We start from the raw sequence: 15,936 nt of genomic DNA, 5'->3' as shown, positions 1-15,936 counted from the left end.
TGCTGGGCCTAGTTTGTATGAGGTTGGCGGGGGGGGGGGAGCATAGTGAGTGTAAACTGTGGTGAGTTGGTGGCTGTAGTAGCAGCACAGAGACCTGACAGCCAAGCAGAACCTCCCAGCTGGGGAGCTGGTGGGCTTTTCCCAGCACCCTCCGTGGCACATAGTAACACACAGCAGAGTGTTTCCAGAGCCCATGGGAGGTCTAACCTCTGTGGACAGAGGATGAGCTACTCCTAAAGATAAACCTTCTAAGGTTCCCTCTCTGAGAAAAATGGCAAATGGCCCTCAAGACGGGAAGCAGAATTAGGTATTGGGGTATTTTAGGTACACTTTGTTTTCCTTTCCCTTGGATTCTGGAAATGTCCAAATTTAGTGCCAGATTTTAAGTTTTGCTCCTACATTGTAATGTTCTTTAGCCACCCCCAAAAATTCTTTACCACCAACTATTCACATCTGCAGCCTGTGTGGTGATACTGTCGGGAAATGAGGAACAGAGCTGGTTGAGGGGGTGTAGCTTGCCACCCTCCCCTTCATGAAGACAGCAGGGATGCCTCTCTACTGTCACGGTGAATTTATACACCTGCAAACCATTGCCTTACCTGTCATGAGTCTTGCTCACAATATCCTGGACCCTCCAATGCCTTTCAGTAATTTTGAATCATAAAAAAGACGGGAAGCGTTGGCTCATAAATAAAAATCGGCATGCAGAGAAAGGGGTTAGGGAATGTTATGGTTTGAATATGAGGTGTCCCCCCAAAGGCTCATGTGTGAGACAAGGCAAGGTTCGGAGGAGAAATGACTGGGTTGTGAGAGCCTTAACCCAATCAGTGAATTAATCTCCTGATGGGATTAACTGAATGGTAACTGGAGGCAGGTGCGGTGTGACTGGAGGAGGTGGGCATTGGGGGGCGTGGCTTTGGGGTATATATTTGTATCTGGCAGGTGGTGATATCTCTCTCTCCTCTCCTCTCCTCTCCTCTCCTCTCCTCTCCTCTCCTCTCCTCCCCTCCCCTCTCCTCTCTCTCTCTCTCTCTCTCTCTCTCTCTCTCTCTCTCTCTCTCCTTCCTGATCATCATGTGAGCTGCTTCCCTCTGCCACATACTTTTACCATGATGTTCTGCCTCAGCTGGAGCCCCAAGGAATGGAACCAGCTTTCAATGGACTGAGACCTCTAAAACTGTGAACCCTCAAATCAACTTTTCCTTCTCTACAATTGTGCTGGTCAGATCTTTTAGTCCCAGTGGTGAAAAGGCTAAGACAGGGAAGCACATCCATAGTATATAAATATTAAGCTCTGGCCAAGATGAAGATATAATCTATGACTGTTTTTCACTGAAATAGTGACTAGCTCTTACCAGAACAAAAAGCTGTGCTCTAGAGGTGAATTAATGTTTCTGACTGTACAGACTTGAAATTCCAATTGTGATGGGTTGACATATTTGACTCCATGGAAATGTTATAGGCCAGGCTATATGGGCAATGACTAAACAGACTCCACTTTACCCTGAGACTCCACGTTATGTAGGAAATGCTTCTCCCATGGGAACGCCCCACCTCTGTACCCATCTTAGCATGACTTATTTGGCAATACAAAATGATGACAAAATGGCAATTCTTGCATAATGAAAAATTGTTCTCTTTCTGATTTCTAGTTTCCTAAACAATGTACCATGTTAACAGTGATGTCAACAGTGATCGTTTAGATGTTAGTAACCATTCTTTAGTTTGTACCTAAGTAAGGTCATTTTGACCCACTTCCCCTTCTGCTAATGATTTCAGAGCCCATGATGTCAGTTTGTAGCTTTGAATCATAGCAACAGACACTTATGATCGATGTACTGATTTATGGTATAAAAACCCCTGAAACCCTATGATTGGGGGCTGTTCTCCCAATAGCTATTTTAGGGCAATTGTGTGAGACAGTCAGCCGGCTAGCTTAATAAAGACTCTCAAATTTGGACTTCTCAGTGGTGATTGATCTGTTCTTAAGTTGCGCCCCATAATACAACAACCCCCAAAACAAACAAACAAACAAAAAACAAGCAACAGTAACAAAAAACTCTTAATGTCCTATAGCCATATGGTGTCTGAGCACATGTATCTGCATATTGTGCACACTCCTCATTGTGGCCAGTGCTCCAGCCCTTTCACCCTACTCCCCACAGCTCTGTCTGCTGCTGTTCTTCATTTCATTTGATAATCCATGTTATTATGTCCATAACACCAAGTACTTATTAAGAGTGCAAGAATCATCTGACCTGTGGCAGAGGCCCCTTACAGCCATTGTCTCATTTTGTGGATGCTAATAAAATTCCCAATCGTTTTCTGGGCACGTGGCCACGTAGGGTACATTTTGAATTTTAATGTCTTCCTTACAGTTAGGCATGGCCATTCAGAGTTCACAGTGGATTGTGAACAGATGCAATGAGCCCATCTGCCAAGCTGTTTTCATAAGAAGGAGGGTGCCCTCTCTGGCCCTTCTCTTCTCATGGAAAAAGGAGAAGTCTAGAAGAGGGCAGAAGTTCCCAGATGTTTTTGTTCACAGCACAGTCAATGTCTATAATTTAATTTTTTTCACATTGCCTCTAGGTCAAAAGCAAAGCATAAAAATTATGTTTTTAAGTAGTTGCATTCAAAAAATTTAATATTTTTTAATATCCTAGTGACTTAGAAGCCCTTTGAAAACTAAACAAATTGAAAGAAGGAATATTAATTTGTCACCTATTGGACACCATGCAACTTCTCAAATTCACTCACCTTTTATCAGAGAACCATCAAACCCATCCCATCACAAAGAACGTCACAAGATCTAAAATTTAATTCTGAATCAGCTCAAGCTAGTACTTCCCTCGATGTTTAACAAATGTCGAGTATTGTGGTGTTTTCTTCACATTGACTGTGGTACCCTGTGGTGCCGTGGTGTTTGGTTTGGGAACCACTACAAGGGAGTATCCCTGCTAGCCTTGAATGGCCGATACCTCTTACGTGAGAGAAAAGTTAGCTTCTATCATCTTTACCTACTCCGATTTAAAATCTATTAGCGCATACAAACATCGGTCCTACTTAATTGATGGTTTAACTATTAAAACAAAAGGCCTAGGTAAGCCAGGTGTCATGGTTACATCTACCAGCTACTTGGGAAACAGGAGGAATAGAAGTTCCAGGCCAGCCTGGGCGACTTAGTAAGACTCTTGCCCAAGAATAAAATAAAATAGAAAAAAGGCTGGGGGTGTATGTCAAGGTCGAGCACTTGCCTAGCATGACCCGCGCCTTGGGCTCCAGGCCCAGCCCAGCATGATCAGCAACAAGCCACAGGGCTGTGACGAGGCAGTTTCATCTGAAAGTCGCACACGTGCACACCCTCCACTTCCTGCCCTGCTGCTGCCTTCTGACCCCACTGCCCCAGGCCATTCTTATAAGTTGTTTCCCTTTTCTCCTCATTTTTTTCCTTCTGCCGGGTAATTTGTTCCATTTCACTAGCTGCCGCTGCCTCCCGGGATCCCTGCCACCTTCTCTTCCAGGGACCGCCGGGGCCTTGTTCCTAGCAGTACCCTGCTGCAGGGGCCGTGGTTTGTATGGAAAACGCGACGGATCGTGTGGAAAGCCCTGAAATACAGCGACTGTTTTTCTCTCACCACCAGAGGAACAGCGCTTTCCTCACTTCAAAAGAATCTTTAGAAAATTCTAAAAATCCCATTTTCCTTCAGGGAGCAATGAAAGAAGTGTGTGAACAACAGTGAAAAGCAAGACATGTGGCTCCACCACAGCCCGCACCCTCTAAGCCTCCTTGAGAGGAGCAGCGGTCCCCAGGGCAGCGAACCTTCAGGGAAGAACTCCCGGCCAAGCCCAAGGACGGGAGTTTGAAGTTTGGAGAAGGCTCTTCCTCCCTGTGCTGCCCTTTCAGGGGCCGGTGCTGCTCCTCGCTGCCTCCCCCAGCCCCCAGGCCACAGCTGGAGGGAAAGACGCCCTCTCCAGGACTCCACCACCAGGTATGGCAAAGCCCGTGACCTTGATTCCTCCCAAGGCCACCGGAGGTCTTCTCTCCAGTTCTAAGGCACATTGCAACCATCACCACTGTCCTTTAAAAAAATTATGGGTGCATTATAATTATACATAATAGTGAGATTAATTATGACATATTCATATATTCACATGACATAATTTGATCAACCTCATTCCTCTCCCCTCCTCCCCTCCCCTCCTCCCTCTCCTGATCTGCTTGTTCTACTCTACTGATCTCCTTTCTATTATTATTATTATTATTATTGAAATGAGTACATTATAATTACATATATAAATAGGATTCATTGTGGTATATTTGTACATGGACATAGCACAATTTGATAGATTTTATTCCCCAGTACTTCCCCATCCTCCCTGTTCTCCGTCCCCGTTCTCTTCAATTCTTTTGGTCTCCCTTCTATTTTCTTGAGATGATCCACCCCCACCCCCACCCCCACCCCCCATTTTATTCTCTCTCTCTCTCTCTTTCTTTCTCTTTCTCCCTCTCTAGCTTCCACATATGAGAGAAAACATTGGACTCTTGCCTTTCTAAGTCTTGCTTATTTTACTTCCCTTTTGAGGTCAAACACATGTGGTCTTTTCTAGTTGGCTCCCCTCATTTTTGCAGTTAGAAATTCAATGGAATAGTAACCCGGTCCCTTGGACACTGGCTATTAATGCCCAACGGGGTGTTTCCATTTCCTTCAGGTGTGTCAGCTTCTGTGCAGAAGATGAATCTAGCAGAAGGTGCTTTACTTACTCAGTTCTAGAAGCAGAGCAGTACTAGTAACTGAAGTAACTGAGAACCTTACTCTGCATCACTTCTTCAAACCTCTTTTGCTTCATTAAAGCAAAAGTCACATATTGGTTTCTTTTGAAGAGGGGCTTTGTGGCAGATCAGGCCCCTCCCAAGCTGGAGGTATATGATCATTTCTGTTGACCCATTGGTTACGGGAGTGTAGGTAGTGTAGGTGAGGTGGGTTTCTCCTTGGCTAGTAACAATCCCCTGCTTATATCTGGCTAGCTAGCCCCCATTTCCACCCTCAATCTCTGGTCTTTGTTTAAAAAATGTAAACCTATTTATACAACAAGCTAAGAAGATACCAAATGGGAAGGAAAACACACCTTAAAAAAATTTGTTCTAATTAGTTATACATGACAGTAGAATGCATTTTGACACATTATATATAAATGGAATACAACTTCTCACTCTTCTCGTTGTATACAATATAGAATCACATGGGTCATGTAATCATATATGCATGTAGGGTAATAAAGTCCAATTTATTCTACCCTTCCTACCCCCATATCCCCTTCCCTCTCTTCACTCTCCTCTGTCTAACCCAAAGTACCCAAAGTACCTCTATTCTTCACTAGTCCCCACCCCCTGTTTTTGAATTGCCATCCACATATCAGAGAAAATATTTGGCTTTTGGTTTTGGGATTGGTTTATTTCACTTAGGATGATAGTCTCCATAACCATCCATTTACCTGCAAATGACATAATTTCATTCTTCTTTAAGACTGGGTAATATTCTCTTGTGTGCATATATCACATCTTCTTTATCCATTCATCTGTTGAAGGGTATCTAGGTTGATTCCACAGCCTAGCTATTGTGAGTTGAGCTGCTATAATAATTGATGTGGCTGTATCTCTGTAGTATGCTGATTTTAAGTCCTTTGGGTATAAACCAAGGAGTGGGATAACTGGGTCAAATGGCGGTTCCATTCCAAGTTTTCTGAGGAATCTGCATATCACTTTCCATAATGGTTGTACCAACTTGCAGTCCCACCAGAAATATATGAGTATGCCTTTTTCCCCACATCCTCACCAACATTTATTGTTGCTTATATTTTTGATAGTTGTCATTCTGATTGGAGTGAGATGAAATCTTAGAGTAGTTTTGATTTGCATTTCTCTAATTTTTAGAGAAGTTGAATATTTTTCATATATTTGTTGATCAATTGTATTTCTTCTTCTATGAAGTGTCTGTTCATTTCCTTAGCCCATTTATTGAGTTATTTGCTTTTTTGGTGTTAAGTTTTTTAAGTTCTTTATATATCCTGGAGATTAATGTTCTATCTGAGGTGCATATAGTGAAGATTTTCTCCAATTCTGTAGACTCTCTCTTCACGTTATTGATTGTTTCCTTGATTGAGAAGAAGTTTTTTAGTTTGAATCCATCCCATTTGTTGATTCTTGATTTTACTTCTTGCACTTTAGGAGTCTTGTTAAGAAAGTCAGTTCCTAAACCAACGTGGTAAAGATTTGTGCCTACTTTTTTCTTCTATTAGGCACAGGGTCTGTTCTAGTGCCTGGGTCTTTGATTCACTTTGAGTCAAGTTTCATACAGGGTGAGAGATAGGGGTTTAATTTCAGTTTGTTACACGTGGATTTCCAATTTTCCAAGCACCATTTGTTGAAGACACTATCTTTTCTCCAGTGAATGTTTTTGGAAACTTCATCTAGTATGAGATAACTATATTTGTGTGGGTTTGTCTCTGTGTCTTCTATTCTGTACAATTGGTCTGTTTTTGTGCCAATACCATGCTGTTTTTGTTACTATTGCTCTGTAGTATGGTTTAAGATCTGTTATTGTGATGTCTCCTGCTTCACTTTTCTTGCTAAGGATTACTTTGGCTATTCTGGGTCTCTTATTTCTCCAAATGAATTCATGGTTACTTTTTCTAGTTCTATGAAGAATGTCATTAGGATTTTAATAGGGATTGCATTAAATATTTTGGTAGTATGGCCATTTTGACAATATTAATTCTGCCTATTCAAGAGCATGGAAGATCTTTCCCCATACTTCGAAGTCCTTCTTCAATTTCTTTCTTTAGCGTTCTGTATTGAAAAAACACACTTTTAAAACTTTACGATGGGCTCAGTGGTAGGGCACATGGTTAGTATGCAAAAGGCCCTGAGTTTGGTCCCCAGCAACCCCGTCCCTTAACTTTTTTTTTAAAGTTATGATGATTTATTTCAAATCCAAGTACCTTTTTCCAGAGAATCTCCTACTTTGGCAACCAGTGCACACAGCTAGCACTGAGTTCACTGTTTTTCTGACTAGTCTACCTTTCTCACCAGATCCTGAGTTCCATAAGGGATGTCACAGTGGTCTCTTGCCCAGTGGTACTTGATGAGTGATCAGCACATGTTCATTCGACATGGATGTTCCTGTCATTGACCTGGGTCAATGGAAGCTAAAGAAACAGTGAAGTAAGTTACCTCCCCAGGCCCCCTCACTTCTCATTTCTTCTTCCTTCCCTTGATGTCCTCATTTCCCTTCCTGTCTCAGAGGCAATAACCTACTTGTACAGTAAATAGAATAAACACCTAAACTTGCCATCCTTGGCTACATTTGGAGGTATATTTGATTTAGACCTTTAACTACTAGGTGCTGAGCACAGGGTCATACTAGGGAAAGTGAGAAGTAAGCCTTATCCCAATTTTGGTAGAGTTGTGAGCATGCAAAAAGATGACTCCCTTTGGCAGCTGTGGTAGAGTAGACATTACTGATGTTTCCAATTGTTTACTGGTACACAGAGAATTATCTTTTCCTGCCCTCTTGAAGTTGGGTATGGCTGTTTGACTTATGTTGGCCATAAATGTGGAGCATAAATATTAAGAGCTGGTATGTGATTTTCCATACACATTTCCCCAAGCATGAGCATCATGGCCATGTGTAGAAGAATACATTTAGATAGGGATGCCACAATATTGCAAAAAGTCTGGATTATTGAGTTGTCATATAAGGAGAGTCACCCAGATCCACAATGAACTTTATATATGTAAGAAATAAATATTTGCTCTTCTAAGCTATTAGGAGATTGGGGGATTATTTGTTGTGGAAACATATCTTGGCCTATTCTGACTGAGACATCTACCTTCTATGCTTTTCTCAGGCTAACCACTTTTTGATTGCTTATTAACACAAGATGTCCTTTGAAAGCAAAAGTTAGACTAATGGATTTTTTTTCTGTTTTTTTTTTTTTTGTTTGTTGTTTTTTTTGGTACTGGGGATTGAATTCAGGGGCACTCAACCACTGAGTCACATCCACATCCCCAGCCGTACTTTCTATTTTATTTAGAGACAGGATCTCACTGAGTTGCTTAGTGCCTCACCAATGCTGAGGCTGGTTTTGAACTCAAGGTCCTCCTGCCTCAACCTCCTGAGCTGCTGGGCTTACAGGTGTGTGCCACGGCATCCGGCGACACTAATGGCTTTTTAATTATGATCTTCACAAGTATAATGACAACATATTACTTTCAGAAGTATTTTAAAAGCTTCACTTGGGAAAAATATCACAGGGAACAATTGTTTTCCTTGATCTGCCCCCAACTTTAACCTTGCCTCCCACTTTTCCTCAGATATTTAGGCTCTCTTGCACCTGGTGACCCAGAGCACTTTATGTGGGATCCACTAATTTGGCCTCAGAAAGATGGTGATTATGAGATTCAATGCAAACAAAGTGATAAATTTATGGTCAGTCAATAATTCAACCTGCAATCTGCTCCAGAAGAAATTTACTCACTGACAATTTTGTTTACATTAAATCACCAATATCTTGTTCTCTAATTCACTATGTAAGAGATGAGATTTTGACTGATTTTGGAGATAGAAGTGGGGAGCAAATTAAGAATAGAGTCTGGATCTTAATAAATGTAGATATACTATGTTCATAGGTTGGAGGATTTAATATTGTTAAGAAGCCAATTCTCTACAAAATGATCTATAGATTCAACAAATTTCTCATTAAAATTTCCATAGGTCCTTTTGTATAAATTTACAATTATATTATAAAGTGTATATGAAAATAGAAAGAATCTAGAAGAGCTAAAGCAAATTTGAGAAGGATAAACAAAGTTGGACCAATTATACTGTCTAATTTCAAGACTTAAAACTACAGTAATCAGGAGAGTGTGATATTGGTGAAAGGACAGACACATATGGACTACTGAAAAGGTTGTTATTAACTTGGACCTAGTCCTAAATTGTTAACTGATTTTGACTAAGGTGCCAAGGGAAGATGGAGTCCTTCCATGAAATGGTACAGAAACAACTAGATATCTATCTGGGAAAAAACGAATCCCATCTTTTTCTATTATACAAAAAAATCACCTTGAAATGAATCATAGATCTAATTATGAATTAAAACTATAAAACTTCAAGAAGAAAAGTTAGCAGGAAAACCTATGATAGTTGGTTAGACGAAGATTTCTCAGCTAAACAACAAAAGCTTAAAACATTAAAAAGAGAAGATAAATTTGTTACACAGATTGCACTCATGTTTATACAAAGGAATACTGCTCGCATGGCCAAGGAACAAACTATTGAGACATGCAACATTATAGTAAATCTCAAAATTATGATACCAAGTGAAAGTCACCAAGTATGAAAGATTACATGTTATGCTATTCCATTTATATGAAATTTTGGAGAAGGCAAAATTATTGTAATTGAAAGCAGATCAAAGTTTTCTTGGGCCCAGGGCAAGAGGACTGACTGCAAAGGGGCACCAACAAACTTTTCAAAAATATGTTTTGATTGTCGTGTTGATTACAGAAGCAGACTGTACCCTTATGTACAGAGCAGAATTAACAAAGCAGTCTAAGACAGTTATTCTCAAAAAGATCTGGTTGCAAGAAACCTGGGAACTTAAGTTTCTGGAAAGTTCTCACTATTCCCTCACTGAGCTGGGTGGTTTTCGGGGCCTAGACTATCTGTCCAAACAACATGCTTTATGATGAACATTTACTTGCTTTCCTTCTGCGAGTCTGGGATGTTGGTACAGGTTAGGCAGACATGCCTGTATGACCGGCCCCAGGGAAGACCTTGGGTGCTAAGTCTTTAATAGGCTCTCTGGACAGAAACATTGCATATATTTTACTTGTGTCCTAGGGCTACTGCAATACATTACCACAAACTGGATGGCTTAGAACAGTAGAGATTTATTATCTCACAGTTTTGGAGGCCAGAAGTCTAAAATAAAGGTATTGGTAGGACTGAGCTCCCTCCAAGGTCTCTAGAATGGATTCGGTTCCTTGCTTCTTTCAGTTTCTGGCAGTTTCCTGAGTTGTATCACTCCAATTTGTCTTCACTAGTCATATTTCCTCCTGCTCTTCTCTGTGCCTCTCTTCTACATGACTTATAAGGACACTTGTCGTGGTATTTGGGTGCCATCCTCACAATGCAGGATGACTTCTTCATCTTGATAGAGTTAATTACATCCACAAATACCTTTTTTTTTTTTTAATAATTTTTAGTTGCAGATGGACACAATACTTTATTTATTTATTTATTTATATGTGGATCCAACCCCGTCCATCACTTGTTAGGTAACAGTTCTTCCGCTGAGCCACAAGTCCAGCCCTACAAAGACCTTTTTTACAAATATTGTCACAGTAACAAATTCCAGAGATTCGGACATGGATCTATCTTTCGGGGGTCGCATGCTCACACATACTACACATTACACATATATCGTTGAATTTTTGTTGCTAGGGAAAGAGCGTGTGGTAGGTGATGGCTCCTGGGAGGGAGAGAGCAGAGGAGAGTTTGACAAAAAGAAAGGAAGACAGGGGCAAGGCTGCGCATGGATTCCTCCAAATTCCTTCTGATTTTTTCCCCCTCTTGTGCTCCATCCCTATAATCAAGTTCCTAGCTTGGAAGACAACTCTAGGTCTTTTAGCCAATTTCTTAATGTGGGGATGCCTTTGCTTCTCCTCACCCTGACCTTAAAGTGAGGAATTTTGTTTGTTGCTTAAATTATACCTCAGTAGTGTCATTAAGGAAGACAGTGTGTGGAGAAAAGGGACAAGTGCTGGCCCTTTTCTTAGTAGTTCCATTTAATATAACCCTAACTAAACACTCAATACCTTGACTCTTTCCTGAACTATAGAACTTCTAATACCCTGCTCCTCATTCTAGCCAACCACTATACAAACCACATTGTAACATTGTATTTATTACTTTGAATTACATACATTTAGGCATTACTGTTTTAAGATATATTTGCCAATGACTTAAAATTGTAGAAATGAACCAGTGACCCCTCCTTGGCATTTGGGCTGTCGAGAGAGAAAACCCCAAAGTCCAGAACAGGTCCAGGGGCAGATTGACCAGATCTTTTGGGTTCCTTTGAAGTCAAGGTTACTTTTTGGGATATGACCCAGCTGGGTACTGAAGGGCATCTCTAAGAATTACAGCTTCTTAACTTCTGAAGATAAGTGGGTCAGTTCTTCAACTTGGCAAATTAGCTGGCTTTTGAGACTAAACTATCCTAATAAAACCTCTGGTTGAAATTTAAGTGACACAGACCAAGCTGGCAGCCAACTTTATGCCAGTGAAATATTTATCCCTGTCTCATATTTGTTGGCAGCACATAGTACTACAATCATAGCAAATTTAATAACAGATCTTGTGAGGCAGCTTGAAGAAAGAGGAGAACATTGGCCTATGAAGCAGGCAGCAAGGGACATCCAGATGGCCACTGGCATGAGGTGCTGGCATGCTTGTCTCAGGCTGGGCATGGGCAATGGGTAGGGAGAGACAGACTATCCTCATTTGGGTGTCTATCTAGCAGGGATTTTTCTCAGTTCCAAGAGAGGACTTTCTTAGCACTAGGTCTCCACCCAGCTCTGATCAGAGCCAAGAATTGTGAAAAGGAACTAGTCACTGATGTGAGGAGAAAAGATAAGACACAAGCAAACAGCCTTGGAAGAGCTGAGGGAGTAAGGCTCTGTCGCTCGGCATCGATTCAGAAGAAATCAGTTGCTCATGGCCTTGTTCACTTTTTTCTCTTAGCTGAATGTCATCAACTTTAGTTTTGATTTCAAAAAGTGTGATGCATCCTTTGATGTCTCTTGAATGGCTTTTTGCTTCTCCCCTTTTGTTTTCTTCCCTACTCAGGATCCATGTGAGAGAGATCAGGTGAACAAGATGACCCCTAGAGAGGTGGGTACAAGAACAAGCTTCTTCCCTATCTTCACTCCCAAATCTCTTCTCAGTACTAGACTGGCCTTGTGGTCAGAGTAGGTGACAACCACCAGCTGGAAAGATCTCTGGTTTATGAATCCCCTTCTTATTCTGGGGTAATGCCAAAAGCACTACTATTGGACATGATTGTTCCAGAATCTTGGTCTACCCCTTTAAAATTCAAAAACCTGTGAAAAGGAAGATAAAATCACCCATACAGTATGAGAGTCCTTTTCAGATGTAGTCCTACTTTAAGAAGGAATTGCGTAACACCGTGAATGAGGTTATTGGTGGTGTCCCCCTATCTGAGGGACGGCCTTCAAGCTCTCTCCCCCCATCTTTACCAAGCTGACTCTAGGAGTTAAGAAAGCAATCCTGAGGGAGGCAAAAAGAAAAAGAAAAAGAAAAAGAAAAAGAAAAAAGGGTGTGTGTGCTGGAGCGTGGGGGGGTTCATTTACATTGAGATTTTGTTCAGGACTGGTCTGGTCTGTTTGGCTAATATGATTGCTATATGCCCACCTCAGGAAAATGAGCAGTAAAGAGCTTTTCTCCAGTTCATCAGAGGGAGCCTTTCCAACTTGTCAACTAGAGGATTCATAAATGAAGACGTGAAGTTCACCCTCACTGCCAGCTCTGGTACCATGAGCCAGTGGAGGCCAGTATAGGAGAATAGTCCTGTGAAGGCACGAGGTGACCCGGATTCTAAGACTTTCCACAGCCACCAGCTGACTGTTCTATGACCTTAGAAAGTCACATTCTGTTTCTTATGTCTTGTTTTTCTTATTTTTCAATAATATGGATAACACTTACTCTATCCTTTTGACAGGTTTTTCAGTGAAGGAGCTTAGCTTGTGTTAGAATGACTTTGCTCCTCTCTCCTGCCTTTCCTACAGTGGTTTCTTGGACATACTTGCATGTACTTGGATGTTAGTGAGTAGCAAGGACTGGTGACCATAGAGATCCCTAGACCATATACAAGTGATTGGATCAAAAAAGATGAACTATGAAAATTTCCCTTTATCCATCAGTCGTCTATGCATCCATCCATTCACCCATCCATCCTAGTCAATGGTGTGCTAAAACACCTCTTCCCAACTCTGCATCCAATAATAGCTTGAAATTGTTCATGGTGGGAGTGTATGCATCATGAAAAACAATTTGCAACAATTATAAATCAAGCTTTCTTTTTTCGGAGAGTTGTCTGTTACACATTTACCAACCTATCACTGATTTTGACTAACTACCTAGCTATTTGTCTGTCTGTTCATTTGTCTGCCCATTCATAAATCCATCCATCCACTCATGCATCTACCTATCTACTTGCATATCTGTGTGTTCACTCAAATCATATTAATTGGGTACCCAGGATGCACCAGGTGTTCTGAGGCTCTTTGCTATTGTCTGCTGGATCTGAGTGTCTGCTGGACTCGAGTAGTGAGAGAGCATGAGGATAGTTTTACTCCTTTCTTTAGGAAGATCTGGAAGATATTTCTATTCTAATCATTAGACCAGAAACTATGTGAAACCTGGGGCAGGGAGCCATCTGGTCTGCACAGAAGAACTCTGACCACCTCTTTTTATCTACTCATATTAGATAGCCTTTGCTCCAGGACAGTAACCAGCAGCAGCACCCAGGGCAGGCCAGGAGTCAGGTGTAATCAGGATTGCCTGGGGAGGTGGGATGGCAGATGATGCTTCTTCCTGGCTTTTCAGCTCCATTAGGCTTCGGTCTCTACCTTCCACTCCTCTTGACCCTTCTCTCTTGCTTGCTGAATTCCTCCTATTGGTCTGGTAATGGAAATGTGGTTCACTTGCTTTTCCCTCACTTCTCACTTGCCTGTTCTGCTCCATGAAGTAATAAAAATATCAAGAATGGGGAAATGTTACAAACTAATTTTTAAAGAAATTAGAGCACATTATAAACTAGGGGACAGATTTGGGGTGTGGTTTTAAAGCATGTCTGGAGTTTTCACGATTCTCTATTTTTTCTGTTTCACTATTTGAGAGCTTTCTGAAATTAGTGTTTTCTTTTGATAGGCAATACTCTCACACCCCTCCTTGTACCCAGGAGTAAGATAGTATTCCGGAAGTGAGCAAAGCCTCCCAAAGATCATAGTCCTGCTGGAATGACTGTCACCTGAAGCCGAGCTCTGGCAGTGATAAAGCCTTGTCACTGGGGCTCCATACTCAAAAGCTGAAGACCCAAGGCTGCTGGTCTGAGAATCACACAGGTGGCAGAATATGGAGGCAGAGACGGTGTTGAGGTTGGGCTTCCAAATAGAAAGGGAAGGCAATGCTTTGGAGGTTAAGTGACGGCCACTGGGAAAATGAGTGACAGCAGTCTGGTAGGTTTTAGAAACTTCCAGTGCTGAGATTCGAGGAGGTTCTTTTCACTCTCCTTTGCTTCAAACACTGCTGGCAGAAATGAAGAGTTTTCCTAATTGTAAAAAAGACTGGCAGGACTTGGGGAGAAAACCCATGGAAATCATTCCAAGTGCCATTTGGGCATGCTTTACCTGGGGTTTACCATCTCCATTCAGCTGCAATTTATTGCACTTAAAATGCCATAGATAGTGTGTGTATTTTTTACCTTATATAGGCATGTTTGACCAGAATTATTAGACTCAAAGCAATCTGGGAGTCATTTAAAATTTAATCCAAAGTCTATTGACCTAAAATGTTAAGAAGATTTGAGAGATCAGAACTTGTATTTTATCTGAATCTAAGGCTCCAATCCTAATTGCTTTTTGGTCAAATCCAGAGAGCATGCCTCAAATCCCAGAGACAGATGATGTAATATAACAGGTTTTTCAGCTGGCTGTGCTCCTTTCAACTTTGGTTTGAGCAAATCCAGAAACCAAGGGAAAAAGGGGAAGAGCCAAAGAGCAGAGATGCCTGGAGATAACTGTCTTGTGGAATTCACTGGGCATTTTCTTTGATTACTGTAAAACCAGAGAAAATCCCTCCATTCTTACTAATTAATAATCATCAGGTTGACTCTATTACACTCAGCTGAGTAGACCAGACTCCCAGCAAAGAATGGGATTTTCTTCAACTCAGCAAGGATTTACTGAGTACTAGTGTGCTAAGGGCTGGGATTACACAGGTGAATGAGACCTATGTCTCCCCTCAAGGAGTTTGCAATCTATTTAAGGAGAATAAACTATAAAGAGGAAGGAACATTAACAATAATCAAGGATCTACTTTATTTCTTCATCTATGAAAAATTTCTGAGTCTTCATTAGGTGAAAACATTATTTTAGATGCTGATATAAGAATTAAAAAGACAGCTGGGTGCCTGCTCTCCTGAAGATTTCATTCCAGGGAAGCAGACAAACATATTATTAGAATGCTATGCAGATAGTTCGATGCTTTCTCAAAAGTTAAACAGAATTACCATATAAACCAGCAATACCATTTCCAGGTATATAACCAAAAAATCGAAAACAGGGATTCAAAGAGATACCTCCGCACTAGTGTTCACAGGAGCAGCATTATTCACCATAGCCCAGAGGTGGACATCATTCAAGTGTCTATCGACTTCATGAATGGATAAACAAAATGTGGTATGTTCATAGAATGGAATGTTGTTCTGTCATTAAACAGAATGCAGTTTTGATATATCCTATAACACAGATGAACTTTGAAGACATTATTCCTAAGTGAAATAAACCAGATACAAAAGGACAAATGCTATATGTTTGCAATTACATGAGGAACCTTCAATAGGCAAATTCATACAGACAGAATGCTTAATAGAGGTTTCCAGGGACTGGAGGAAGGGGTGATGGGAAGTTGATCTTGTTTCAGAGATTCAGGGTTTCAGTAAAGGAAGCTAAGAGTCCTGAGAATAGATACTGGTGATGATTGTGCAAGATGATGAATGTGCTTAAAGTCACTGAATTGTGTACTTAAAAATGATTAAAATGGTTAATTTATGTTATGTATATTTTAC

At 41.0% G+C, this 15,936-nt stretch overlaps 1 protein-coding gene and 1 long non-coding RNA gene across 4 annotated transcripts in view; both read left to right on the top strand.

Annotated features, from left to right (window-relative positions):
- Positions 1–15,936, top strand: part of SNX18 (sorting nexin 18) — a 100,053-nt gene that overhangs the window by 64,860 nt on the left and 19,257 nt on the right. Inside the window, exon 2 of one of the 3 annotated variants that reach the window (XM_079143483.1) lies at positions 3,708–3,745. The exons of the other annotated variants lie outside the window; for them this stretch is intronic. Within the exon in view, the coding sequence (XP_078999609.1) occupies positions 3,708–3,730 (23 nt within the window). The 3' untranslated portion in view covers positions 3,731–3,745. Of the gene's footprint in view, positions 1–3,707; positions 3,746–15,936 lie in introns of those variants that run through there. 3 annotated transcript variants of the gene reach the window in all.
- On the top strand, positions 7,007–15,891 carry LOC306663130. Its single transcript, XR_013764366.1, has 3 exons — positions 7,007–7,222; positions 11,916–11,960; positions 12,506–15,891. It is a non-coding gene; the product is annotated as an uncharacterized lncRNA (long non-coding RNA).

This window comes from Sciurus vulgaris, assembly GCF_902686455.1.
Source record: "Sciurus vulgaris genome assembly, chromosome: 6".
Lineage (NCBI taxonomy): Eukaryota > Metazoa > Chordata > Mammalia > Rodentia > Sciuridae > Sciurus > Sciurus vulgaris.
Note: the sequence above shows the minus strand (reverse complement) of the source record. Positions and strands in the feature narration are given on the sequence as shown.